Genomic DNA, 27,865 nt, shown 5'->3' on the forward strand with positions numbered 1-27,865 from the left:
AGCAGGGGGCGCCGCTCTTAATTAACCATACTGAACAAATACCACGAAGAAGAGTAAAGTTTTATGAGAAGAAAGTCAGTAATAACAAACATGGAGACGACAGAGGCAACACTAATGTATTACTAATATTGCAGCGTTTTCGCTGGTAAGGTTTAAAAGCGAAGCTTCAGCAGGTAGAGAAAAGATAAATGAGCCGTAAGTTTCATTTTCACTTCCGCTGGTAGCAGTCTGAACCTTTGCTTCACCAGCTCCTTAGCTTTCAATAGATGTTGTACATGATGAAATGAACGGGCGGTAACTTCCCACAAGTAACGTGTGCAGTGTGAATTCATAAAAAATCGGAAACGTTCGGGTGAGTTCGATCGCTCTTGGCAGTACTCTTCCGTAGTGGAGACCACATTTGTTATTTTGCTTGGTTATGGCTTGGACATTTTCGATCAGAGATGTAAGTTCGTTGATTTTACTAAAAAATACCTTCGCCACTGTGGCTACATGGGTTGAAAACAACTTCGCCAACCAGGAAAATGCATCGCCAATGGCAATGTGGCGATAGGCTAGCGCATGCCTAGTGTGGAACTTGAATATTCTTTCCAATAAATCCCCTCCTCTCCGACCACTGCTTAATAACCTTTGAATTTTTGCTGCCAAAAATGTTAATACTAGATATTTATCAGATCATACCATATCTAAATTTAAGGAGGAAATCCCAACAGTGCTTAATCTAATTCCACATCTGAATTACACTGCAGATTCTTCCCCCAACTCAGTCAATTTTAATCCATCTCAACTTGATGAGATTGTTGCTAATACAGCAGACTCTTGGTGAAAAACATTAGATCTTATTGCTCCACTAAAAATAAGATTATAAAACAAGGGAAGTGTGCTCCCTGGTTAAATTCTCATACTTGGCAATTAAAGCAGCATACCTGAAAATTCAAGAGAAAGCGGTGTTCTACTAAACTAACAGAACATTATTCAGCCTGGCAGGACAGTCGAAATAAACACAGGAAGGCACTTCCTTCTTCTAGAGTAGCTTATTTTTCATCATTATAGAGGAAAATAAGAACAGTCACAGGTTTCTTTTCATTACTGTAGCCAGACTGACAAAGAACGACAGTGCATATGAATCTAGTATTCCTGCAACCCTCCATAGCAACGATTTTATGAATTTCTCAATATTAAGGTTTTGCTCATCAGAGATCAAATTAATTGCCTCTTGTCCTCCACAAATTCTAGTCCACCTTTAAATCCTTCAGACCCAGAAACAACAGGGTTGACAATTGAACCATTTTGTTTTATGGATTGCTTTTCTGTCATAGAGATCAGTCAGATAATTTTGATAGTCTCTTCATCTAAATCATCTACCTGTCTCTTAGTCCCAGTTCCAACAAAGCTCATCAGTGATACTTAATCTTAAACTTTTTCTCTCCACCTTTGTTTCTCTCCCCTTGTTCCGTATTTTTTTTTTTTTTGACACCCATTGGATTAAACTCATTTGGAATTACCCCTCCATACACCACTACTAGATTACTGCTTTTCACTCGTCACACTGGAAGAACTTGAGGATTTTATCAACTCACGCTACAACCAACTCACCACACTGCAGGAACTTGTGGACTTTACTGATCAAAACATGCTAGGATACACAAAAATGCCAAAAAGATCATGCAGGGAATGACCCGGTTCAGAATCACCACCATCCAAATCCTGTACCAAAAACAAGGAAATTCTACTCTCCATAAAAACACAACTCACCGGATTTGACGTCAGACTCTCACTACTAGAAGTAGTTCATGAAGAAATCCAAGCACTTCGCCATAGCCTTGAATTCAGCCAGGAACAAATAGACATTCTCAAATAAGAAAACAAATCACTAACCCTATCCGTGCAGTCACTCACCACACAACTGAGTTGAAGACTGTGCTCCCTAAATTCCACCAGCATGTGCGGTGTGCTACCAGAGGAGGCAACACACTGGACAGGGTCTATTCGAACATCAAAATGGGCTTCAGGGCTAAGCAGCTACCACATCTGGGCCAGTCAGACATATCATTATACCAGCATACCCCCCTCAGGAAGAGTACCCCAATCACATTCAAAACAGTTCAAACCTGGCCTGATAATGCCTCCCAATAACTACATGACTGTTTTGAATTAACCAACTGGGACGTTTTCTACCACCACGACCTGGAGCAACACACCACAGCTGTTCCTGGGATACATCAGGTTATGCACAGACCTTGTCACCATGGAGAAGCACATCCGGGTTTCTTTCAAGACGTCTTCTTCTTTCAAGGCGGAGTCCACTGCTGCTCACCCTTTATACTCAGGACTGTGCTCCCCTTCACCACAGTAACAGCATAATAAAATTTGCAGATGACACCACTGTGGTGGGGCTCATCTCTGGGGGGGATGAGACAGCATACAGAGACGAGGTGGAGCGACTGTCTGTGTGGTGTCAACAGAACAACCTTATCATCAACACAACCAAAACAAAGGAGATCGTGGTAGTTGTCGTAGAAAGAAAAAGACAGACATTCAGCCACTGTTCATCTGTGGGGACTTGGTGGAGAGAGTCTCTGATGTTCGTTTCCTGGGGGTTGTAATGGCTAAATTACTTATATCCATGTATATCCATATATATTTGAATGTATTTTATATATCATATAGGCTTCTAACTCTATTCCAGATATTTTCACATGCATACACATGTCACTGTGTATTAAAGAGCAGTTTTGACCTCTTCTGTGTTGTGTCCAGAGTAGAAGGCCAGGCCAACACCTGGGTAAGGATAGAGGTGATTTCTCACAGGGGTCTTATCTCTAAGTTCCTGGCACTAACCAAAACACTTTCGACACACCACAATTCTCTCATGGGTGACAGAAGACTACACTGTGACTTGTATTCTGTTGTGTTGTGCCATGGCTGTGATAAATGTTTATAAATGTTTGTGTTGTATGTTTGTGGCTTTAGTGTTCTTGTTGTGTGAGTATGGTACCGGTACAAGTGTTTGTGTGGATTTTGGGTGCTGGCTCAACCTGGGGTGATATTCAGAGTTGCCAGATTGATGCTTGAGGTTTTTGATCTCACTGTGAAAATAGTGTTTGTGAATGTAAAGTAACATCAACTTATCAGTTGTTTCTTTTAAGTGTACTTTATATTTGATAGAGCAACTATATACGAAAGGATACAGTATAGAAAAACGTGAATCTGACTTTTGCTGAGAAAGTGTAAAGATACCGATGGGCCTAAATGTTTATAAGGGTTAAATTTCCTTAATATTTTCTTACTTAACATTTGTGTTTTGCTACTGTGACAACTGCTTAGATGTGAATAATTGTGTTTTGGGTATAACACTACCATGACATGATGAACTTCCTCCACAGATCCCGTGTCTCTCAGAAGAGGCAAGGGCCACAAAGAACACCTGTCACTCCTCCTCTCCCTTCCTCTCAGTCTCAGTCTCATACACACACTGCTCACACACCACTCACAACCCCTCCTCTCTCAACTCTCTCTCTTGTCTCTCCAATTTTTTTTTTTCCTCCTTCTAACAGATCAGCCTGAAAAGCTGTTTGTGAAATTGACCCATGGGCGTGACCAAGTGTCAAACGGGGGATGGTTAAAGCACTAAAACCACACTGGTGCACTGTAGGGTATGTGTATGCGAACCTGTGACAGACATAGCCTCAGCCACTTTGAGATTCTGCTCCAAAGCTCCAAACCCTTTCCTGCTTCTCATTTCGAACATGATATGCTCTCTTGTGCTACTTTCTCTCCCAACCTCAAAAAGATTTGTCAACAGGTAGCTGTGGCCCTCTCCATTCCAGCCTCAGGTCCACTTCGCAGCCTTCAACCAGGTGACTTCATGCTGGTCAAAGACTTCAGAAGGCCGAACAAGCCATGTGGGTTCACACCAGGCACTGCAAAAAGGTCATTTCTGCATCAACCGCCTAAAAGGTGCATGTGTCATGCCAAGTCAACACCCAGCGAGGTAGACAAGGACGAGAAGTGGATGACATCTGTGGTAAGGCCAAAACCAACCATGAACAGATGGTGAATTAAAACGCTCTGTTCCACCTATAAAGCTGACGACATCACCCAACGCCTTCCTACGTGGGAGTGACCCCCCAGCGAGATCAAGAACGTAAACTTTTCCTCTCACTTTCTGCTTTTATACATGCAGCTAAAACAACCCTGAGTGCAAGCCTAGCGCTGCTCATGGGTCACATGGTTCACATCACACAACCACTGCACAGTACATCTTTTAGGCCTGTGTCAGACTAGGTCAAACAGAGGTGATAACACAAACCTCTGGTTCGCGGAAACCCTACGGTGTCAACTAAAGCGAACCCTAGTAAGACACAGGGGTGGTTCAAAAACTGACTCTGTTAATGAACTCTGAAAGACAGTTAAGAGACATCACTCCTTCTACATCCTCACCTGAAGAAAGGGCCTGGACCCAGCTGATGGTCACTGCACACACCAACCAACGATCTCAAGCAGCGACCCTTACTGTATTGATCATTTTCTTGTCTCTCCTTGTTGTTGTTATAATAGTTATCCTTGTATTCTGTAAGGTTCAATGTAAATATTAAGTGTAATTATGATATAGACCTAGACCACGGCACCCATTCAGGCGGCCTGGATTTAGTGACCTCAGAGCATCCTGTGTTGCCTTGCTCTCCTGTTTATTTTCGTAGTCATTCCATCTTTATTCTGCCCATACTCCCACTCCTGAAAATGCCACTACAGCAGTGAAGACAACACATAGGAAGCCACAATCAGAGAATTGGGTAAATCTTCCTCAACACAGATAATCTGTCACTAACTTGTGTTGTAAAAAGTGTGTCCACTAAAGTTTGTCTTCTCAGATTTATTTAACAAAATACAAAAAATAGAGAATAAAATACATATGAACTTAACCACACAGTCCGAGCACATTCAGAAAAACTGTGAGCTCCTCTGGGCTCTAATGTCATATACCCCCCAGGCTCGTAGCACTCCCCAGCTCACCTGAGCATCTTAAAGCTACAAGGTCTTATATTTATCCTTAGCAACTTGTCTATACATTGACATGAAGTAACTAAAATGCCATGAGTGTGCAAATTATAAAGCAAATATTATATTACAATCATGTAACACCTTTTTAAATGCAATTCAATTATGAACTTTCGAATCACTAATTAATAACAGAACTGAAATGAAAATCTGTGAAAATCTTTATATTACAACACTGTAACTCTTAAACCTTTGCTCTGAACACACCATAAGAGCTAGGAAGGAAATAAAAAAACAAAGATATTACTTTAACATTCTATCCCTTTGAAACTTAACATATTCGAATAACATTTGATCACAAAGGAATACATTTTACTATTAAGGCTTAAGTCTGAAAATGAATTAACTTTACTATTCAAATAAAGTTATGAAATGACCCTTTTTAACCATTTTTAACAGTGACAATCTCCAGTAGAGTGCTTTAATAAGAGGCCTACAACATAAATCCCACAAAAAGGTGCAAATTGTACATAAACTACAGGTTTGAAAGCTTTTGCTCACATTCACATTTACTGCAGTTATTGCAAAAGAAATCTTCCAGCTTAAACACAAATTTCCTCTTAGCTATTTTACTTGTACCTCAGTGGGTATGACAATGTTGGTAACCTACACATACAAGCCTACTCAAGACAAACTCTGAAGACTTCTAAAAGTAAATTCTAATGTGACTCAGTGTCGCACACAAATGACATACACACTGACAATCCTTGTGCTTTTTCAACTAGGTGCAATGGGTAAAAGCACAACTGGCTCTTATTTATATTTATTGCAGTGATAAAACACATTTTCTTTCCTTTAATGGGAACACTTCTTGCACAACAATTTGAATTCTTACAGTTTGTTAAACAAATATTCAATTCAGTATTCAAAATTCAAAACATATTGCAGCAGCAATGAAATCTTTTTTTTTCCCCCTTTCCTCATACAAACCCAGACAACAACCAGTGACCAAAACCATCTACTGATCTAACCTGTTTAATACCTGTTGATCCACTAATCCTATCAATAATAAAATACAGTTCTTCATCTTTTCATGGTCATCAGATATGACCATATTTGGATGTTCAGATGCTCCGTAGTTACCGTGGAAACACTATCATCTTCTCACCAGTAAAACCCATGGAGTTGGATCAGTGACAGTGGATGGACACACTGGGTTCTGGGTTTATGTTCAGTTATTTATATCTTTTTCTTCAGTTTTCTCTGTTTAGATACAATAGCCTTTGAATTTACTGTGAATATTCATGAAGATTTAAATTAAAAATAGGAAATTAAATACAGGAAAATACATGATTTATGGTGAAAATGCAAAATACAGAGGATAATATTACAGTTAATGCTGCTACATCACTTAAGAAAGGTTAAATAGCGAGAAACATTTATTTGGGAACTGGCACATTCATACTACTGGGTCTTTATGGGTTAAACAAAAGTGCATTTTGTGCTTAACAATTACAGTGTCTGACAAAGTTTAAACAAACAACTAAATACTCAAGAGTTACATAACTTTTCTTTATACAAAAGTGTATAATGTCACTAGAGACCTGTCGATAGGCAAATTAATTTTGATTATTTATGTTATTTGTCAGATAGTCATTTCAGCCCTAATTATTTTTCTTGATGTGCAGAACTTCAAGCTGCTCCTTTGAACTATATCAGACTACACTTGTCAAGATCTGTTTGTTTTTTTAATGGCGGTCACAAAGGTTTAGTTGATCTCACTGATTGCAATAATCTGGTTTCATACTCGGCTCAAAACACAAGGGATTAGTTTGAGATGAGGCTATATTTCTTCATCCAGAAGCAACACTTGTTCATATTTACCATCTTTTTACTTCCTACCGCCTTCAAAATAAAAGTGTCTTTAAAATAAAAGCACCCCTTTTAATAATTTAACCTAATGAAACAAAATCAACAGAGACCACAAGAAAACCTTAATAAATTGAACAAACGTCGTATTTCAGATCCTTTACGGTGAACCTCACCGAATCCCAACTCATATTGCACTTCGGTCCCGCTGGAGACTTAGTTTACCTTTAGGTCCCTTTTACTGTCTATATATACAATGACCCCTGTCAAATTGGGCAACACAAACACAGGAAGTGCACATAAGTGTTTGCAGGTACTGTCTGGGTTCACATATTCCTTAAACAACTTCTTTTTTTTTTTTTTTTTTTCAGGTGATGAGTCTGTTTATCATGGTACCTGGTAAACCTGTTAACATGTAAATATGAAAATCTCTCTGTTTTCTATGCCTTTACTTATTACTTAGGGGTCTGTCCTTGGGGAAAAAAAAGCATTCCTCTATGATGGTTTTTGAAGTCTCTACTTAAACCTTGACGGGGGTGTAGGGATGGATGTGTGTCATCAATCTTTCTGTTATGGTATATTCTTAGTGATCAATGACTGATCAAAAGGGGGGAGTTTGTAATGGCTAAATTACTTATATCCGTGTATATCCATATATATTTTCATGTATTTTATATATCATATAGGCTTCTAACTCTATTCCAGATGTTTTCACATGCATACACATGTCATTGTGTATTAAAGAGCAGTTTTGACCTCTTCTGTGTTGTGTCCAGAGTAGAAGGCCACGCCAATACCTGGGTAGGATAGAGATGATTTCTCACAGGGGTCTTATCTCTCAGTTCCTGGCACTAACCAAAACACTTTTGACACACCACAATTTTGTCATGGGAGACAGAAGACTACATTGTGACTTATATTTTTGGGTTCAGACAGCCTCAGCCTTTGTCTGAGGTGTATCTCTTTCTTGGAACTCCAATAAAGTGATTACTCTTGACACCGAACGCTTGAACTGACCCTTCTTTATTGAAGACGAATTAGTAGAGTATTATTTTTCCATAACAGGGTGCACATCAAGGACGACCTGAGTTGGAGCACAAACACAGCCCTCACTGTGAAGAGGGCTCAGCAGAGACTGCACCTCCTGAGGGTCTTCAGGAGGAACAACCTGCCGCAGAGACTGCTGGTGGCCATTTACCGCTGCTCCATTGAGAGCATCTTGTAATACTGTATATGTTAATTTTCTGGTAATATTTGTTCATTTTATTGCAAATTTTGTTCACTTTTCATTTAATGTTGTGAAAGCACTACATTGCATTTTTTTTTAATGAACACATTATGGTGGTGTGTGTTTCACAGCAGTGAGTCAAAATAATGTGATTTCAACTTTGTTTATCCTTTTATTTTCAGCAGCATTTTCAGGAGGAGAAAGTATGTGAAGATCCTGCATGTACTGGTGTTTTTGATCTGTGACATTATGTACTGGATAGTGTGTGTGTGTGTGTGTGTGTGTGTGTGTGTGTGTGTGCCACATCTAAAATAATGTGACCCCATTTTGTGTGTTTTTTTTTTTAAAGTCTATATTCTTATTTTATTACTTTCATTTTATTAATGTTTACATTTTACTGTGAGGTGGAATGCTTAACCTTGTCCAGTAATTGTGCTGTGAATTGTTATGACACTGGCAGTATGGATAACAAGGGTTTACAGTAGGAGTTATGAGGTAGGAACTATTCTTCTAGCCCAGTTTCCTCCGGGGTACTATAGCAAAGCACCGCCCCCCATCCTCAGATGCATTCTGGAAAGAAGAACAGCGAGTCACGTTTCCTCATTTCTCCATTTGTTTTATTCCATTCAGATCCGGTCCACATCAGGACCAAACAGTAATTATTATTGTGGCCCTCAGCCCTCTGGGACCTCTGAGACATGCGTTTACAGAGGCATGTTTTAGTTCTCTGGTGTTTGTGTGTCTGTTCCTCTTCCTATTGAATGATGAGTGGAAGTAGAATCTTTCATCACCTCTGTGACGAAGCCTGTTATTGGATGAACAGTCTGACTTAATGAAACAGATCGAGTTGCTGCAGCTGTGGAAGCTGATGGATTAACTGGGTGGTGGTTGGCGCAGACATATTCTTGCAAACAGTAAGTGACATATTGCTCAATTATGTGTCCTTCCATGTCCTCATACCCTCAAATAACCTCATATTTAGGGACCGAGCCGAAAGGTAAGGCCCTCTCACACAGTGAGAGGCCTTGCCTGCAAGCAAGGCCCTATTGTTTTTCGTTCGTTTTTATATTATTAGGGACCGAGCCGAAAGGTAAGGCCCTCTCACACAGTGAGAGGCCTTGCCTGCAAGCAAGGCCCTATTGTTATTCGTTCGTTTTTTATTATTATTATACTATCGTCACTTTAAACTGGATTTTGACCCCCTAAACATGCTCAAAAACTCACCAAATTTGGCACACATGTCAGGCCTGGCGAAAAATTTGATAAAATGAAAAAATTAACCCCATAGGTACCAAAATGGGCTCTGTAGCGCCACCTATGTGAGAAAAATGGCAAACGCCCTAGTGGCCAGTAGGAACGTTGTAGAGAAATGAAACCAGTGCCAAAATTCTTGTTGGATGAAGCACTACAAATCATCCACTGACACTTATGACCTAACTCCAACAGGAAGTTCGCAATATGCCTTTCAAATTAAAATTTCTAAAACTAACTCCGATGACACCGTTTGTCATATTGACTTCTAAATAGCATCAAAAGATAGAGTGAAACCTCCTCAAAAAAGTGATCTCTCACTTTTTCCGGAACTGTCTTAGTTTTTTTTTTTACAAGCCCGCAAAGTTGTGATGTTTGGAACTCATTTTTCACTTTGCAGTTTTTCCTGACATGTGACATATCTACACGTTCATGGGACTCAGCACAATGCTCACATGCAAAAATTTTTGAGATAGGATGTACGGTTGTTGATTTATAACAATTCTTTTATTTTCATACTTTTTCCACTTTAGACTGCCATTTGACCCCCTTAACATGCTCCAAAACTCACCAAATTTGCCATGTATGTCATGGCTGGTGAACACTTTCATACAATATCAAAAATTAACCCCTTGGGTGCCAAAATGGACTCTGTAGCGCCACCTATGTACTAAAAAAACACACAAAATCTGCCCTAGCAGCCAGTAGGAATGTCACAGAAACATGAAACAAATGGCAAAATGTTGGTCTGATTGAGCCCGACAAATCATACACTGACACTCATGAGCTAACTCCAACAGGAAGTTGGCAATCTGCCTTTGAAAGTTACTCTACGTTTCTGCAATTACTGCTTATTCATTTCAGAGTTTTGACATAAAAGTTATACCTCATTGAATTCCCACGAGTCTGCAGAATCCAAAAGTGAAAGAATTTTTCAGATACGACCTACGGTTATGGAATTATGGCGATTTTTTGAAGACTATGTTTAGTTTCACTTTTCCAAATGGCAAAATCCCTATAAAAGTCTTGGTGGTGCACATTTTCACATGTCTCTCTGTAGTGCAGTGGTTCATGTAGCTGCCTATGGAGCTGAAGGACCCCGGTTCAAGTCCCAAGTAATCCAAAATTTTTTTTTTTTTTTAATTTTATTTTAAAACAGGTTTTACTGCATTGTATTGTGGATATTGGAAATTTTGCACACATTCAAAAGTACACGGAGTACATTTTTTCAAAATAAAACCAAAATTAAGAATAATACAAAATGTCTATTACATAACTTCTTTTCATTTTTATGACCAAACACTCAACTGTTTGTACAATGTTTCTTCATTCAAAAGTACTCTTTCTCACAGACACACATCCTCACACAATAGGGTTTTTCCAAAATAAAAGCCTTAAATGTGGTAAATCATCACTTTTATACTCACTTATTCATACAATTTCAATTAATTTTTCAAACTGATTCTTTCTCTCACATTAAAAACAAATGCACATACACACAGTAGGGTTTCCAAAATAAAAGTCTCATTTTAAAGGTGATGGTGGTTTCAGCAGAGGGTCACTGGTGTTCTGTACAGATGTAAGGAGGACAGACACTAAAGGGTGGGAACTGGTATGAGGACGGAGAGGTGTGAGTGGAGCTGAGGCGTCGACAGTCACGGGTGGCGGATCGCGGGGGAGGCGGATCGCCCGGTGCGAGGTCCCGCCCAATGCTGCTTGCAGCTTTAATTTTTTTCTATGTTTGCTTTCCAGAGGTGCATACCCAGTGTGACTCAAAACATCAAAATTAAAACTAATACATCATATGACTTGTAAAATAATTGAAAGTACAGCTTAAATAAATGAAGATATTTATCTTGAGATTGTGTATTGTTATAAATATCATGTTATTAATTTGTTATGTCATGAAAGTCAAGTTTTATGCTTCTTGGCATGTGTTTGTCATGTGACAGAAGACGTTAAATTGAGTATGCATCTTTTAGATTACCTGTCAATACTCCATACAGAATATGAAAAAATAAGCAGTAAATCATGAAATCAGAGACTAATGGTGTGTTTTTGACTTACTTTGTCTTGTTGAACAAACACACAGAAAAGACAACTGAACAGCAAATGCATCACAACACATTCAAATGTAAATGACACTCATTAAATACTAGTACAGCTACTCACATATACTCTCTGTGTGCAGAATGTACAGCGGCTGCATTGCTGTAGCGCCAGAGGACAATGACTGATGACAGCACATCCAGTGTGGCATCAAACTACACCAGAGAAAGAACCGGAAGAGAAAGAAAAACAATGTGGAATATGAAATCATTGTAGTGTAGTAAATTTTTTGTGGTTTGGTTTGTTTGTTTGTTTACACTTTAGCAGCAAAACTATTGGTTCAATTTGAATTCATACCAAATTTGGTTTATAGATTGCCAGTGACCCACAATAGATTTCATTACATTTTGGGAAAGGGAGGTCAAAGTTAAAATTTCGTATGACTTTTTAAAAATCTTCCCATTTACTTATAATGGGAATAATAAATATGTGCGAGGGGCAGGGTTTGTTGTGCCTGGCACCACTTGTTTGATAAGTGTATTGGAATGGAAATGTGTTGTGCAGAAAATGTGTAGTTAATCAGGTTTAGTATTTGCAAACAAATTTCAGCAGAGGATGAGCTTCACACATTGTAATGATTTGCAATGGTTTGCATAATAATAATAATAGTAATAATAATAATTAAAATAAATTAATAAATAATAATAATAATAATAATAATAATAATAATAATAATAATAATAATGATCATAATAATAATAATAATAATAATAATAATAATAATAATAATGATAATACATTTTACATTTAATATACCAGATTAATGTGTAATAGTTTAGAGAGATCACTATTATATGAACTGTATATGAACACATTCTGCTGAAATGCTTCCAAAGATACTACAACATTCAAACATATCTGTTTAACAAACTTACTATATATATGGAATGTACTCAGTGTAATAACATATTTAATTTGGAAACAGTCACACATTACCACAGTAACAGCCTGGTGTAAATTGATTTGGATTATAATATGTAGTGATGCGCTCCGAATAATACAAATAGAATATCCTGATATTTGAACAGAAGAGGATAAAAAAGCAGTGCTGATAAGATGTTTCAGTAGTTTAAAAGATTCAGTTACTTCTCACTTACTTTATAAAATCAGTCACAGGCAGTGAACACCTGAAAATTACAACCCGGTATTTCATCAAGAGATAATAAAAAAATGCTACGTCTCCTGATTAGGGCTTATTCCACTTTAATCACATCATGATAATCTACTTTTCTCTCACCGACCGGGGCTGGATTGGATTAAATTTTTACCTTATTAAATTTGAAATAGTTATGTATTGAGAAACTCCATTTCAGTGAAGGCCACACACCTGTTTAACAAACACAATGGCCTTTGTGATATTCAACCTCAGCTCTTTTCCCACTTTCCTCCTCTCTGCCTTGTTACCGTGGTGACAGAGGGTCCAATGATGTTTTCGAACCAGGAATCATTAATAAATCACTGAGAGTGATGTTATGACTAATTGATACAATGCAAATGGAAGGAAGTAGGTAGGCGGTACTCACAGCAAATCCAAAGGCTGACGCACTGTGTCTCATGAATGAAACAGCTGTGGATACAGACAGACACATATAGACAGACATAGACAAATAGATAGAGAGACAGAGGGAGAGGTTAGTTTTAACAGTTCACTTCACACAAACAGCACATATCTAGAACAAATAATGTAAAATAAAGAGTGATAGGTAATTCTAAAAGAGGGTTATGAGGTTATTATTTTACTTTGATGCTCTTTAAGAGGGTTTGTCTGCCAACCCAGACTGCATTATAGATATCACAGCAACAACTTCAGTGTCCTAAATATGTTTAGGAAAAACTTACTACATTCTTGAAAAACATTAAAATCCATGAAAATAGCCTACTTTCTATAAAACTTCCAGTACTGCTGTCTATATTTAGTTTTATTGTTCATGATTACTACTATACTATTACTTAGGTACATTACTTATTCATTTCTGTTTCTTTTATTTCTAGTTCCTTCCTAGTTCTACCATAAATGTGTAAGATCTTGCAATGTGCAGTCTTGTGCAGTCTTGTGCAGTGTTTTGAATTGGCTAGTTTTGTCAGTCATGTCAAAGCTACATCTCATCTGTTTATACATACATATATACATACATACATACATACATACATACATACATATTACAATAAAGTATGATGATTTTGATTCTGATACATAAATACATGGGTCAAAATATAGATGTACAGGGTGGGGAAGCAAAATTTACAATATTTTATTATTGAAAGACAGTGTATGACCAATTAGTTTATTGAAAGTCATGAGAATTTATTTGCCACAAGAAAATTTACATAATAGAAAATGTTTTTATTCTATGTGTCCTCCTTCTTTCTCAGTAACTGCCTTCACACGCTTCCTGAAACTTGTGCAAGTGTTCCTCAAATATTTGGGTGACAACTGATCCCATTCTTCTTTAATAGTATCTTCCAGACTTTCTCGTAATAGTTTTGCTCATAGTCATTCTCTTCTTTACATTATAAACAGTCCTTATGGACACTCCAACTATTTTTGAAATCTCCTTTGGTGTGACGAGTGCATTCAGCAAATCACACACTCTTTGACGTTTGCTTTCCTGATTACTCATATGGGCAAAAGTTTCTGAAAAGGTATGGATAATAGTGTTAGGTATGATTATGACATCAATATATGTTTGGTTTCAAAACAATTGACGTAGTGCCTGCTGAGAAAAAACAACTAAATGTTCATTGTAAATTTTGCTTCCCCACCCTGCATATAAAGGAATTAGGTCAAGAACAAAGGTAGCATGTGTGGAAAACAAAAGAGCAAGACAGACTGTTGCAAAAAAAAAAAAAAAAAAAAAGCATAATCAGTGGTCAAAAATTATAGTTAAAAAGTGTTTGTGTGTGTGTGTGTGTGTGTGTGTGTGTGTGTGTGTGTATACACACTGAGGAAGAAAATTTGTGATTTGAGACAGACAGCATCCTTTTGTTTGAGAGCACAGAAGGCACCCTTTTGTTTCATGTTCCCTGCCGAGCTAACCTGTTTAGCATTAACCAGTGATGTTTTGATAATATGTTAAGATGCCTCCACCAGGTCTGAGAGACTTACCCTCCCTTTCCCTTGGTGTGAACCCCCTTCCTGGAGTGTGACCCCCTTCCCCTTTCCCTTGAATGTAAATTCTCTTGGCTCCTTCCTGAAGTACAACCTCCTGTTTTATTCTTTATTTCTTTGTTTGTCTTTTGTTTTTCTATTGACTGCTTTGAAGTGTAGCAAGAATAGGATACGAATTTATTGATTAATTGAGCGTTGATTTATTGATTAATTTAATTATAGATATATAACTAAATTTAAACGTAAATCAACCCAAAACAATAATTTGGAAATCTTGCAAAGGTGATAGTTCGTGGACTGCACAGATGAACCCGAGTGTGAATACAGTACACAAGCACAACTGAGGCAATGGATTTATACGGATATAAATAATTTATTAACTAAACTAAGACACACAAATAACATAAAGACAAGAGACAAATACAACAAAAGGAGCAGGAGATTATGGACAGGAGAATATGTAGATTAAGTTGGCAGATAGCTATATCCAAGATATTCTAACGTTAGTGAGGTTACGTTGAGGTACCTACTTAAATTGGAATAACACCAACTCAGATAAATCAGGAGCAAGTTTTCTTACAAGTTAGAGGCCTTCTGAAGGATGCAGGCTGGAGAGGCCTTGACGGAGAACGGATGAAGTCTTCTGACGTAGTTCGAAGCAGGAACAGGCTGTGAAGCGACGTGCTTGCGCTGGAGGCCTGAAGGTCTGGAGGTCTGAAGTTCTGCTGGTCTGAAGTTCTGGTGGCTGGAGGAGGTTCACAGCTGGCTCTGGCGGCTGGTTCTGGATAGCTCGCCAGGAGAAGTGGAGAACAGCGAAGATGGTACAGCTCTTGGAGAGTTTAGAAGGTGGAACAGCTCTTTGCTGAAGTTGAGAGCAGCGAGGGTGGAAAAAGCTCTGGAGAAAAGTTGGTTTCATTTACTTTTATAGTTCTGTCCAAAAACCGACTCGGCCCGCCTTCCTCGTGCATATTGATGAGTCATCGATGCCTTGGGGCGTTGCCTTCTTTGTCTGTTTTCGGCGGGAAACCGCCTCCTCGTGAATATTTAACGAGTCGTTTGCATATCTCAGTATCACGTTTCTCTTCCCTCTTGGGAAGACAGAGGGGGAGAGGACTGTGGGCAGCCTTGTAAGAAAACTTTGCATCCTTAAATAAGATCCTTAAATAAGATCACTCAAACTTTATACATCACCTGTAACCTCACTTAAGCATCAGTAAAATTATAGCATGATTATTCAGACATGCTATAAGCAGTGATACTCTTACTGTCACATAATTCACCGAGAACATGATCAGGACACACATATGTGAAACCACAGGTCAGGCAAATGGCTTAAGTCTTACGTGCATAAAAGAGTTAACATGCTGAGTTAATCAACATTAACACATAATGTAATACATTATTAACATGGCACATATAGTGAATTTGTCATTCAGTCCTTTGTTCATCTCTGGGTTCATCTTCACCTCTGGATAAGCAACATAATGAAACACAGATGTTGAGAGGACAAAGTCGACTAGGTGTAAACACCAAATCCATTAGGCTCATTCCTTAAGATCATCTGTCTTCGTAAATGTCATTTGCAGAGGATGTCCGTGCACTGACCTGCTAACCAACCAATCAGCATGGTTGTTCAGGAATTTGGTTTGACACGGAGAGGAAGATAATATAATTTATAATTCTGTTTTCAACTCTGTTCACTCACTCCACCGTCATGAGACTACAAAGTAACTGTATAAATACCAGCTGAAAACATAGATTCGGGGTCAGACTACTTGAAACAGACTCTGTCTGCATCTGTAATCTCACAGTGCTCCAGAACACTAAATAAAGCTACACTCATCGCAGCAAACTTTGAACCAGGTTTTGTGATTTTTCTTCAACAACACATATATACATACACACATATTCATTTGCATTTTTTCATACATCATATATTTATGATGCAATAATATTTAAAATCCAGTGCAAATTCTCAGTTTTGCAAAAGAAGAGCTCTTAAGTCTGAGTTTAATATCACTACAGATTACACTGAAATAGAATTGCAGCACTGATTCATGGTTATTACACATAAACTAGTGTTTCCATGGAACACATCTCCCCTAGGGTGGTCCTTAAGTAGGGCCAAAAGTTCACAATTTTCTGGCTCTGACCCCTAAAATTTGTTCCATTTGACATAAGATGCAGACAGACCAACTTTCATACATTTTAAATATTGTTCAGTGGTTGCTCAAGGAGTGTGAATTTTGGCCTCACAACAATTAAAATGTTATATTTCAAACAAGCTGCTTTTATTCTTCCTCATAAAGTTTTACAAGTTTGACAAATTGATAATGTTAAAACTCTTCCTCACTTCTTGTGACACTAAAAATATGTGATTATTATTATTGTATGATTTGACTGTGAAGAAACAATGATGAAGCAACAATGTAACATGATCCTGATGTGAATCAGAACTAAAGCTACTTTGTGATAGGATCAGATGATGGATTCAGAGCTGCTTGAGCAATAATAGTATGTTTTCTAAGACAATGCACATGTTCAAAAATGTCAAAGCAATAAAATCAGCAAGTGACTTCTGATGGACAGATTTGAGAACAAGTGGCCCATCTAGGGTGGTGGCTAAGGAGGTAGAGCGGGCCATCCAGTAACCGAAGGATTGCCGGTTTTAATCCCGCTCCGTCCTGGTCATGCAAGACACTTCACCCACCTTTCCTCCAGTGTCACTCACACTGGTGAATGAATGAGTGTAAATGTTTGGTGGTGGGCAGAGGGGCTGTTGGTGCACATGTAGTTTAGTGTAGTGAGAGCAAATGAAAGAATAATGAATCCACTCTATGTGTTAATAGAAAAGCACTAATCCAAATAGTAATGTTTTCAACAGATGACAAGTAACACTTTAGTGATGCTGATGTCTGTCCTTGTGTTTGTGTGTCTCTCTCACTCCCCTTGTTTTTAGGACTCAGGGGAGTCTCAGGGGACTCCGTATCGTCAGATAAATCACCACGGTAACAGGGCATTTGAGGGAAAGATGGGAGTTGGTTTGACTCACCGGGGCTTTCATCCGCTTTCCTTTGCTCTTTCTGGTTCAGTGTCTCTTGTCACATGATTGACTGGTTTTCTATAGCCTTTCTGAATATTTTATATCTGATTTATTAATTACACCATACTGTAACCAGTCAAGATAGAGTTTTCATCAGACTCATATATGTAGGGAAAGATTTTAACAAATTAAGTACTGAGTCTATCCTGTTGAAGACTAGGATCACCTGCTCATCATAGGTCTAACATACAGACGCAAACAATCATTCACTCATACATTTACCTCTACAGATAATTTAGATTTAGACCAGTTTAAGTGTACCTGTACTGGTCATGTCTGTGAAGCGAACCAAACACTCTCTCAGTTACTGTATCCACACCAAACAGTAAAGTCCTCGTGACTGTGTGATTTCTGCAGCAGTAATTCTACTGGTTTTCAAACAACACAGCTTCATGTCCCTCTACCGAGACCACAGGCACCAGGTACTTCCTGGTCTATTCAGCACTGATAACACAGCCCCCAAATAGAAATTAACCAATAGGAGAAGAGCTGACCTAAGGACACGTCTTTAAAGACCACCCCCCTCATTTGCTAATGAGGCATAAATGCACACAGAAATAAAAAAAAAAGGACTCCTGGGGCTCATTTCTGTGCTAGTTCGATAAATCATTAAGCCCAGTGCAACGCAAAATGGTCCATTTAACGCATTTTGCCCAGTTTCTGGGCTCACTCTTTGTTCATTAACAACTAATGCAATGCAAAATGCATTCGTGCACTAGTTCATTAACCCCAACACAACGCAAAATGCGCTATCCCATTTCTGGGCTAGTTGGTTAAGAGTGTGCGCTCACCCAGTTCCCTGTTCCAGGGCTGATTTTAACGTGGACCTCGGAGGTCTGCGTTAAAAGGAGGATGTATTCTTGTAGCTTCATTTCACTTCACTTCTGTCATGTATTTCCTTTGAAATACTATTTACATTTGAAAAAGAAGTTTGACACTATTTTTAATGATATCAGATTTTTCCCATGGACATTTTGCACTGATAAAAACAAATTTATGGAGTGAGCACTGGTCTGCTCACTGAATTTTATTCTCGATTGATTTATGGATAAATATAGATTAGTTCAGGACAATGTGTGTGTGGCTTTGAGAGATGAATGAATGAATGAATGAATGAATGAATGAATGAATGAGAACCGTATGGGGGCAGAGCCAGTGAACTGGTGCCACACACACCAGCGGGTGTGTGTCTGTGCGTGCGCGTAATGAGATATGAGGGTGAGGATGAGAGGAACGGAACAGCGTTCAGCTTCTCTATACAGTCTGTTTGTTGTTTGGCATGGTTAGGACCAACAGTGACTGTTTAGAGTTCTGTTAATAAAGTCACCAGTGCAGAATAACTGGGGTAATCCTTAGATGTCCAGCCAGACGCACGATATATATGAGTAAATTATTCAGTTCAATGTGTGTGTATGGGGGGGGGGGGGGGGGGGGCACATGCAGACAGCTGAGGGGGTCCATCTATAGTCAGATGAGGGTGAGGAGGTCCATACAGACAGGTGAGGGTAAGGAAGGAGGTCACAGATCTGGGGTCCCAGATATCCCATAATAATTCTTCATTCTATAATGCTGTCAGATGACTGGAAACAGCGGTAGCGGAGGCATTGTTCTGGGTTAAATAGTGAACGCACCTGTTTAGCGCAAGCTTGAATGCAAATAGTGAGCAAACGATGGCTTAGCGAACGCAACGAGTGCAGAAACTGATTTTGCATTCGTTAAGCCTCTCCATTCGCCGACCCATCGTTCGCTCACTATTTGCGCTGAAGGGTGTGCAAACGGCTGCGTTCGCTATTTAACCCAGAAACGAGTCCCTGACATGTAAAAAGGACAAGCAAAAATAAATAGGCGACGCAGAAATAAATAGGCGAAGCAGAAATAAATAGAGGAAGAAAATGCAAAAGGGGAATACTCAATAGGTAAATATGACTATGAATAAAAAAAATAATAAATTAATAAGATGTCATATGAAATAAATATTAGAAATAAATAAGGAGAGATAAAGAAAATGTAAATAGAGAGCAATGCAGAAATAAATAGCCAAAGCAGAAATAAATAGAGGAAGAAAATGCAAAAGGGGGAATATCGAAAAAAATGTAAATAGAAAGCAACACAGAAATAAATAGGTGATGCAGAAATAAATAGAGGAAGAAAATGCAAATGGGAAGAAAATGAAGAAAATGTAAATAGAAAGCAACGCAGAAATAAATAGGCGATGAAGAAAAAAATAGAGGAAGAAAATGTGAATAGAAAGCAATGAAGAAATAAATAGGCAACACAAACATAAATAGGCTTGGAGAAATAGAGGAAGAAAATGCAAAAGGGGGAATACTGAAGAGGTAAATATGACTATGAATAAAAAAACGCCAATAAATTAAAAAATGTCACATGAAAATAACATATAGAAATAAATAAGAAAAGAGATGAAGAAAATGTACATGTAAATAGAAAGCAACATAGAAATAAATAGAGGCAGAAAATGCAAAAGGGGGAATACTGAAGAAAATGTAAATAGAAAGCAACACAGAAATAAATGGAGGGATAAAAATTAAACAAGGAAAAATATAAATAAGGACAAAAAATAAATAGATAAATCGATAAATAAATGGTATGGAAATGAATTTATCAAGCCATTTTTATATGTCTGTATATATTTTTTAACATGGCAGATTCAGTCCTCCATAAATGATGGCCACATAAGAAACACTGGCCCTGTTCAGACTTCAAGCTTCAAAAGACATTTTCAGATAAGACACATCAACATTATATATTAACATGTGCACAGTATGTTCATCTGATTGTTGTTATGCCAGTCTTTAGCCAGACATCCACCAGATTATTTTCACACTGGCTTTTGTCTGACAATTTAAGCAACATCCCACCCTCAGCACTTAGATTGGCTAAATGTCAGAAGTACAAGACTGTCAATACTGAAACGGATGGGCGGACGGATGGACGGACGGGTAGGTAGGTAGGTAGGTAGGTAGGTACGTAGATAGATAGATAGATAGATAGATAGATAGATAGATAGATAGATAGATAGATAGACTCGTCAAAAGTTTTAGAACACCCCAATTTTTCCAGTTTTGTAGTGAAATTCAAGCAATTCAAGTCCAATGAACAGCTTTAGATGGTACAAAGGTAAGCGGTGAACTGCCAGAGATAAAAAAAAAAAAAAAAAAAAAGGTAAGGTTAAACAAAACTGAAAAATAATGTACAATACAGAATTATACAAAAAGGGGAACAAAAAATGGGTTAACAACTTAAAGCTGTTCTGCAGCAATGGAGGTTGATCAAGTCTCGAAAGTTGGTGCTACCAATTCCTATAGGTGTCCCGACGTTTCTTAATTACTTACAACCCCCTCTGTCTGCATAAAAGTAGTGTTGGAATACACTTTGGTACCATACTATTGTGAGCATTATTTAAACAGTATTGTACTGCAGAAAGGAGTGTATTACTATAAAAATGGAAAAGAGGAAAAGGCAATTAATAATAGAAGAGAGACAGACCATCATAACACTTAAAAATGTAGGTCTTTCCTACAGAGAAATTGCCAAGAAAGTCAAGGTGTCAGTAAGTACAGTTTCCTTCACCATCAAAAGGCACTCTCAAACTGGGGGAAATGCTGACAGGAAGAGGTCTGGCAGACCCAAAGCCACAACGGAATCAGAAGACAAGTTTCTGAGAGTCAACAGCTTGCATGATAGGCGACTCACAGGACAACAGCTTCAAGCACAGCTCAACAGTGGTCGTAGTAAGCAAGTCTCAGTTTCAACTGTGAAGAGAAGACTTTGAGTTGCAGGTTTGATGGGTCGAGTTGCAGCAAGAAAGCCATTGCTGAGACTTCAGAATAAGAAAAAGAGGCTTGCCTGGGCCATGAAACACAACCAATGGACTACTGAAGACTGGAAGAAGGTGTTATGGACTGATCATTCAGTCACTGTTCCCATTAGTGCTGGTGCATCCCAGAGCAGTTTTTACAGCGTATTGTCTCCAGTAGCGCACGCAAAACCCTCCAAGACTTTGTACCAAACCGTGGTCACACCCCACACGCAAAATTCTAGATTGCGCAAGCAAATTACTACACGCAAATTGGGATCTTAGTAGATCCAGCCCAGAGGGTGTTGATTTGGAAAGAGTGCACGAAATCAAATTCCTTGGGGTGATAATAAATGACAAGATTTGCTGGAAGTCTCACAGTAAATACATCTATATGTTAGCATTTGCTTCTTTGATTGCCCATAGATGTATCCTCCTACATTGGAAGTAAGTTTGCGCAGATGGCAGACTCTAATATATTGTGTGACAGAAGTGTAGTAGGAGTAAGCGACCGGTCATAAGAATTGAGCTTTGCACCGACGTGTCCGGCGACCGTCTGCTTTAGGTACACTTCAAGTCCGCCGGTTAGAATTGGGCACCAAAAACCGGTTCCAAATTCGTACCTATTTCAAAATTCCGATTCCAAAGGAATCGTTAAGAAAGGCAAATTTCAAAATTTTATCAGAATTGTATTAAAGAGTGATATTGCAGTCTAGGTTGTTGCATAAAAAGATTACATCATGGTGTCAAGTCATTTGAACTTGAACATGTTTTCTTTTGACATGTTTCAGGTGTGTCTGGAGTTCAGCAGGGTGGCTGGTATGAGCCTGAGACACGCATTCTACAAGGCCCTTGACCGTCACAGTCCCAGGCTCATGGAAATCTTCAAGGCAAAGAGAGGGCTCACAGGGCAGGTGTTGGCTGACCTGATGCGACAAACAAAGGTTGGTTGATTTTAAATCTATATTTATGTCTTAGAAAACAGTCTGATATTTAATTGAGCTGGAAAGAACACGCATGTGGTGTAAATAAATGTACTGGTAATGTGAGCTATCCTGTTTGTAGATGCTTTCTTTTCCTTGACATTGAGTAGCCTATGTGTAATGGAGTTGAACTGACTAAACTAACTCCTCAGTCCTCAGAGTAATTAATTACCATGCATTACATTAGTTTGCCAGGTTTTACTAGTTGATCTGTAGATGACGTATGCAAATAACTACCTGTATGCATAATCTGGAGAACACTGTGTGTGAGTTAACAGGTGGGTCCCCCTTGAACTGCCATCTTATCGTGGTGGGGAGTTTGAGTGCCCGAATGATCCCAGGAGCTATGTTGTCGGGGGCTTTATGCCCCTGGTAGGGTCTCCCAAGGCAAACAGGTCCTGGGTGACGGGCCAGACTAAGAGCAGTTCAGAAGCCCCTATGAAAAACAAACATCCAAAGAACGTGACGTCGCCCGGTATGGCGCAGCCTGGGCCCCACCCTGGAGCCAGACCTGGGGTTGGGGCTCGAATGCGAGCGCCTGGTGGTCGGGCCTATGCCCACGGGGTCCGGCCGGGCCCAGGCTGAAGGAGCGACGTGGGCCCACCCTCCGGTGGACTCACCACCCACCGAGGGAATTGTAGGGGCCGGGTGCATTGTGGATTGGGTGGCAGTCAACGGCAGGGAGCCTGACAACCCGATCCCCGGACACAGAGTCTAGCTCTTGGGACATGGAATGTCACCTTGCTGGGAGGGAAGGAGCCGGAGCTTGTGAGGGAGGTTGAGAGATACCGTCTAGATATAATTGGGCTCACCTCCACACACAGCTTGGGCTCTGGAACCCAACCCCTCGAAAGGGGCTGGACTCTCCACTTCTCTGGCATTGCCAGTGGTGAGAGGCGGGGGGCTGGTGTGGGCTTGCTCATAGCCCCTCAGCTCAGCCGCCATGTATTGGAGTTCACCCAGGTGAACGAGAGGGTCGCGTCCCTACGCCTTCGGGTCGGGGACAGGTGCCTCACTGTTGTCTCGGCCTACGGGCCGAACAGCAGTGCAGAGTACCCGGCCTTCTTGGAGACCCTGGGAGGGGTGCTGGATGGTGCTCTGACTGGGGACTCCATTGTTCTCCTGGGTGACTTCAATGCCCACGTGGGCAATGACAGTGAGACCTGGAGGGGGGTGATGGGGAGGAGCAGCCTCCCTGATCTGAACCCGAGTGGTGTTTTGTTATTGGACTTCTGTGCTAGTCACAGTTTGTCCATAACGAACACCATGTTCGAACACAGGGATATCCATAAGTGCACTTGGCACCAGGACGCCCTAGGCCGGAGGTCGATGATCGACTTCATTGTCATATCATCAGACCTCCGACTGCATGTTTTGGATGCTCGGGTGAAGAGAGGGGCAGAGCTGTCAACTGATCACCACCTGGTGGTGAGTTGGATCCACTGGTGAGGGAGGAAACCGGACCGACTCGGCAGGCCCAAACGTGTTGTGAGGGTCTATTGGGATCGTCTGGCAGAGCCCGACGTCAGTGCGGTCTTCAACTCCCACCTCCGGGAGAGCTTCTCCCAGATCCCGGGGGAGGCTGGGGACATTGAGTCCGAGTGGACCATGTTCTCCACCTCCATTGTTGAAGCGGCTGCTCGGAGCTGTGGTCACAATGTCTCCGGTGCCTGTTGTGGCGGCAATCCCCGAACCCGGTGGTGGACCCCGGAAGTAAGGGATGCCGTCAAGCTGAAGAAGGAGTCTTATCAAGCCTTGTTGGCCTGTGAGACTCCCAAGGCAGCTGATGGGTACCGGAAGGCCAAGCGTGCTGCAGCCTGAGCAGTTGTGGAGACAAAAACTCGGGTCTGGGTGGAGTTTGAGGAGACCATGGAGGAGGACTATCGGTCGGCCTCGAGGAAATTCTGGCAAACCGTCCGGCGCCTCAGAAGGGGAAAGCAGTGCACCACCAACACTGTTTACAGTGGAAGTGGGGAGCTGCTGACCTCAACTGGGGATGTTGTCGGACAGTGGAAGGAATACTTCGAGGATCTCCTCATTCCCACTGTCACGTCTTCCATGGAGGAAGCAGAGGCTGAGGTCTCAGAGGTGGACTCGTCCATCACCCAAGCTGAAGTCACCGAGGTGGTTGGCAAGCTCCTCGGTGGCAGGGCACCGGGGATGGATGAGATTCGCCCTGAGTACCTTAAGTCTCTGGATGTGCAGGGACTGTCTTGGTTGACACGTCTCTGTAACATCGCGTGGCAGTCGGGGACAGTACCTCTGGATTGGCAGACCGGGGTGGTGGTCCCCCTTTTTAAGAAGGGGGACCGGAGGATGTGCTCCAACTACAGGGGCATCACACTCCTCAGCCTCCTGGGGAAAGTCTATTCCAGGGTACTGGAGAGGAGGATCCAACCGATAGTCGAACCTCGGATCCAGGAGGAACAATGCAGTTTTCGTCCCGGTCGCGGAACACTGGACCAGCTCTATACTCTCCATCGGGTGCTCAAGGGTTCATGGGAGTTCGTCCAACCAGTCCACATGTGCTTTGTGGATCTGGAGAAGGCGTTCGACCGTGTCCCTCATGGTATCCTGTGGGGGGTGCTTCGGGAGTATGGGGTCCGGGGCCCTTTGCTAAGGACAGTTCGGTCCTTGTATGACGGAAGCAGGAGCCTGGTTTGCATTGCCGGCAGTAAGTCAGACCTGTTCCAGGTGCACGTTGGACTCCGGCAGGGCTGCCTTTTGTCACCGGTTCTGTTCATAACTTTTATGGACAGAATTTCTAGGCGCAGCCAGGGGCCGGAGGGGTTCCGGTTTGGGGACCACAGGATTTCATCTCTGCTTTTCACAGATGACGTTGTCCTGTTGGCCTCATCGAACCTGGACCTTGAACATGCCCTGGGGCGGTTTGCAGCTGAGTGTGAAGTGAGCGGGATGAGGATCAGCACCTCCAAATCCGAGGCCATGGTTCTCGACCGGAAAAAGGTGGTTTGCCCTCTCCGGGTCGGTGGGGAGTCTTTGCCCCAAGTGGAGGAATTTAAGCATCTTGGGGTCTTGTTCACGAGCGAGGGAAGGATGGAGCGTGAGATTGACAGACAGATCGGTGCAGCGTCTGCAGTGATGCAGTCGCTGTACCAGTCAGTTGTGGTGAAGAAGGAGCTGAGCCGAGAGGCAAAGCTCTCGATTTACCAGTCAATCTACGTTCCTACCCTCATCTATGATCATGAGCTTTGGGTCATGACCGAAAGGACCGAAAGATCCCGGATACAAGCGGTTGAAATGAGTTTCCTCCGCAGGGTGGCTTGGCACACCCTTAGGGATAGGGTGAGGAGCTCAGTCACCAGGGAGGAGCTCGGAGTAGAGCCGCTGCTTCTCCGCGTTGAGAGGGGCCAGCTGAGGTGGCTCGGGCATCTGTTTCAGATGCCTCCTGGACGCCTCCCTGGGGAAGTGTTCCGGGCATGTCCACCGGGAGGAGACCTCGGGGAAGACCCAGGATACGTTGGAGAGACTATGTCTCTCGGCTGGCCTGGGAACGCCTCAGGGTCCCCCCGGAAGAGCTGTAGGAGGTGTCTGGGGAAAGGGAAGTCTGGGCATCCCTGCTCAGACTGTTGCCCCTGCGACCCGGCCCCGGATAAACAGAAGAAAACGGATGGATGGATGGATGGATGGTCCAGTACGTAAATGGCTGTGCCGTGTATTATTGATTATGTGTGTGCACATCATTTTCAGGGTAGCATATGGACCCTATTTTAAGTGTGCGATGTCCTCTATGCTTTCTGAATCCACCAGGCTTTGAATGTGAAAGAAGTCAGTTGCCTTGTCTTCAGGGGGCTTCCTGTCATTCTCGGCGATGATCCATCCTCATTCTTCAAGGCCTCCTTGTTAAGCAACTTTGATTTTTCAATACCTCCTCTGCTCCTTCCCCCCTCCCTTGCTCCCCCCATTCTCTACCTCCCCTCCTCTCTCCCTACCCTACATATTATTTTAGGGTGTGCATGTGTTAAGTTTCTTTTTTTTATTGTTTTTGTTGTTTGAAAAAAAAAAAAAAAAAACTTCTCTGGAGGAGGCAAACTCCAAAATTGTGAGCTGTGTTCACTCCAGATCATTTGTGGATGCCTCTTGCACCTGTCCTGAGTTATTTTCTGTAGTGGTTGCTGCACTGGGCAGTGTTCGGACACTGGACAGGCAGACATTTGGGCTGTGTACCTATTGAGGCTGTCTGTAGCACTATGTTGTCATGGTGACATGATCATGCCCTGTTCCTTCTTTCAGGATGTTGATGATGAAGGAGGTTCGTACAATGATGTGCCAGTGGGTATCGTCTGCCATGAACAGGAAAACATCACACCACACACGCAGTCTCTTCACCACAATGCATCCTCAGTGGGAATCATCTTGGAGGGAAACATTGTGATGGATGTTGAGAGCCTACCATGTACATTGTCTTCGGACTTACCTGTGCACTTCATCTCAACTACCCAAAGTACATGAAGAACACTTTTGATTTTTTTCAACAGGTACTTCTGAACTTAGGTGAGACAGATCTGAAACCTAAACTTCAAACACTCAAGAATCAGCTTGCAATGTAAGATCCAGAATCTCATCTTCACAAGTCAAATGTGAGGGATTTTTTTGTTTGTTTTATAAATTGGCAGAAAAGAAAAAGGAAAGTAATAATTCTGGCCTTCAACATTTGTTAGTTACAACTTTGAAGGGAATGTATGGATGTGAAGAGAGAGGGTAAGGAGAGAAGGACAGATTTAAAAAATAAAAAAATGTTACGTGGGGGTTAGAGAAAGCATGGGGGGTTGTGAGGAGGGGAGAGTGTGAACTCTAGATAGGTAACTACTGTCCGTTTTATTTAGGAATCTGCTGTTATTTTTTTCACTCTCTCGTTCTCTCTTTTTTCATTCTCACACACTTTTTTGTTTTTCCACGAACATATTTGTTATTTGTAAATGTACAGATGCCAGTGTTCAGCAGGGCTGAGTTTTATCTTGCCAGTTTGTCAGCCAAATTTGAAGGGGCGATTTGAAGAGTATAATATTGTAATGATTGGAGGTAAAGAGGAAGAGAGCTTTGTATTGTACCAGTTTGTGAGGCAGATTTTTTTTTTTTACTTTTCATGCCATCACTGCGGAATCTGCAGCCTATTAGGCCATGGCTTTGTTTCTTTCTTTTGTTTTTGAAAAAAGATATGTTCAATAAAAAAAAACTTGGATCAATGTAATATTGCAGTTGTATGTATTTTACACGGCTCTATTGATTGAAAGACATATTTTGAGTTTCAGGAACTAAAAAAGTTAAGTTTGGTCAGTTAGAATATACAATTTAGTTGAACTGGTAATGGAGTAATGGTTGCTGAAAAAGCTGAGTTAAATAAATGGGTGGAGAATGATTGTTTAAACTAAGT

At 40.9% G+C, this 27,865-nt stretch overlaps 1 protein-coding gene and 1 long non-coding RNA gene across 2 annotated transcripts in view; one reads left to right on the forward strand and one right to left on the reverse strand.

Annotated features, from left to right (window-relative positions):
- tmem163a (transmembrane protein 163a) overlaps positions 1-27,865 on the reverse strand; it is a 203,041-nt gene that overhangs the window by 31,639 nt on the left and 143,537 nt on the right. Inside the window, exons 3-4 of the mRNA XM_030125558.1 lie at positions 12,982-13,025; positions 11,522-11,613 (exon numbers count right to left, since the gene is read on the reverse strand). Coding sequence (XP_029981418.1) covers positions 11,522-11,613; positions 12,982-13,025 — 136 coding nt within the window. The remainder of the gene's footprint in view (positions 1-11,521; positions 11,614-12,981; positions 13,026-27,865) is intronic.
- On the forward strand, positions 8,684-27,671 carry LOC115412888 (uncharacterized). The gene is made up of 3 exons (XR_003934396.1): positions 8,684-9,012; positions 22,279-22,431; positions 26,725-27,671. It is a non-coding gene; the product is annotated as an uncharacterized LOC115412888 (long non-coding RNA).

This window comes from Sphaeramia orbicularis, chromosome 21 (assembly GCF_902148855.1).
Source record: "Sphaeramia orbicularis chromosome 21, fSphaOr1.1, whole genome shotgun sequence".
In the NCBI taxonomy this organism is placed as follows: Eukaryota; Metazoa; Chordata; class Actinopteri; order Kurtiformes; family Apogonidae; genus Sphaeramia; species Sphaeramia orbicularis.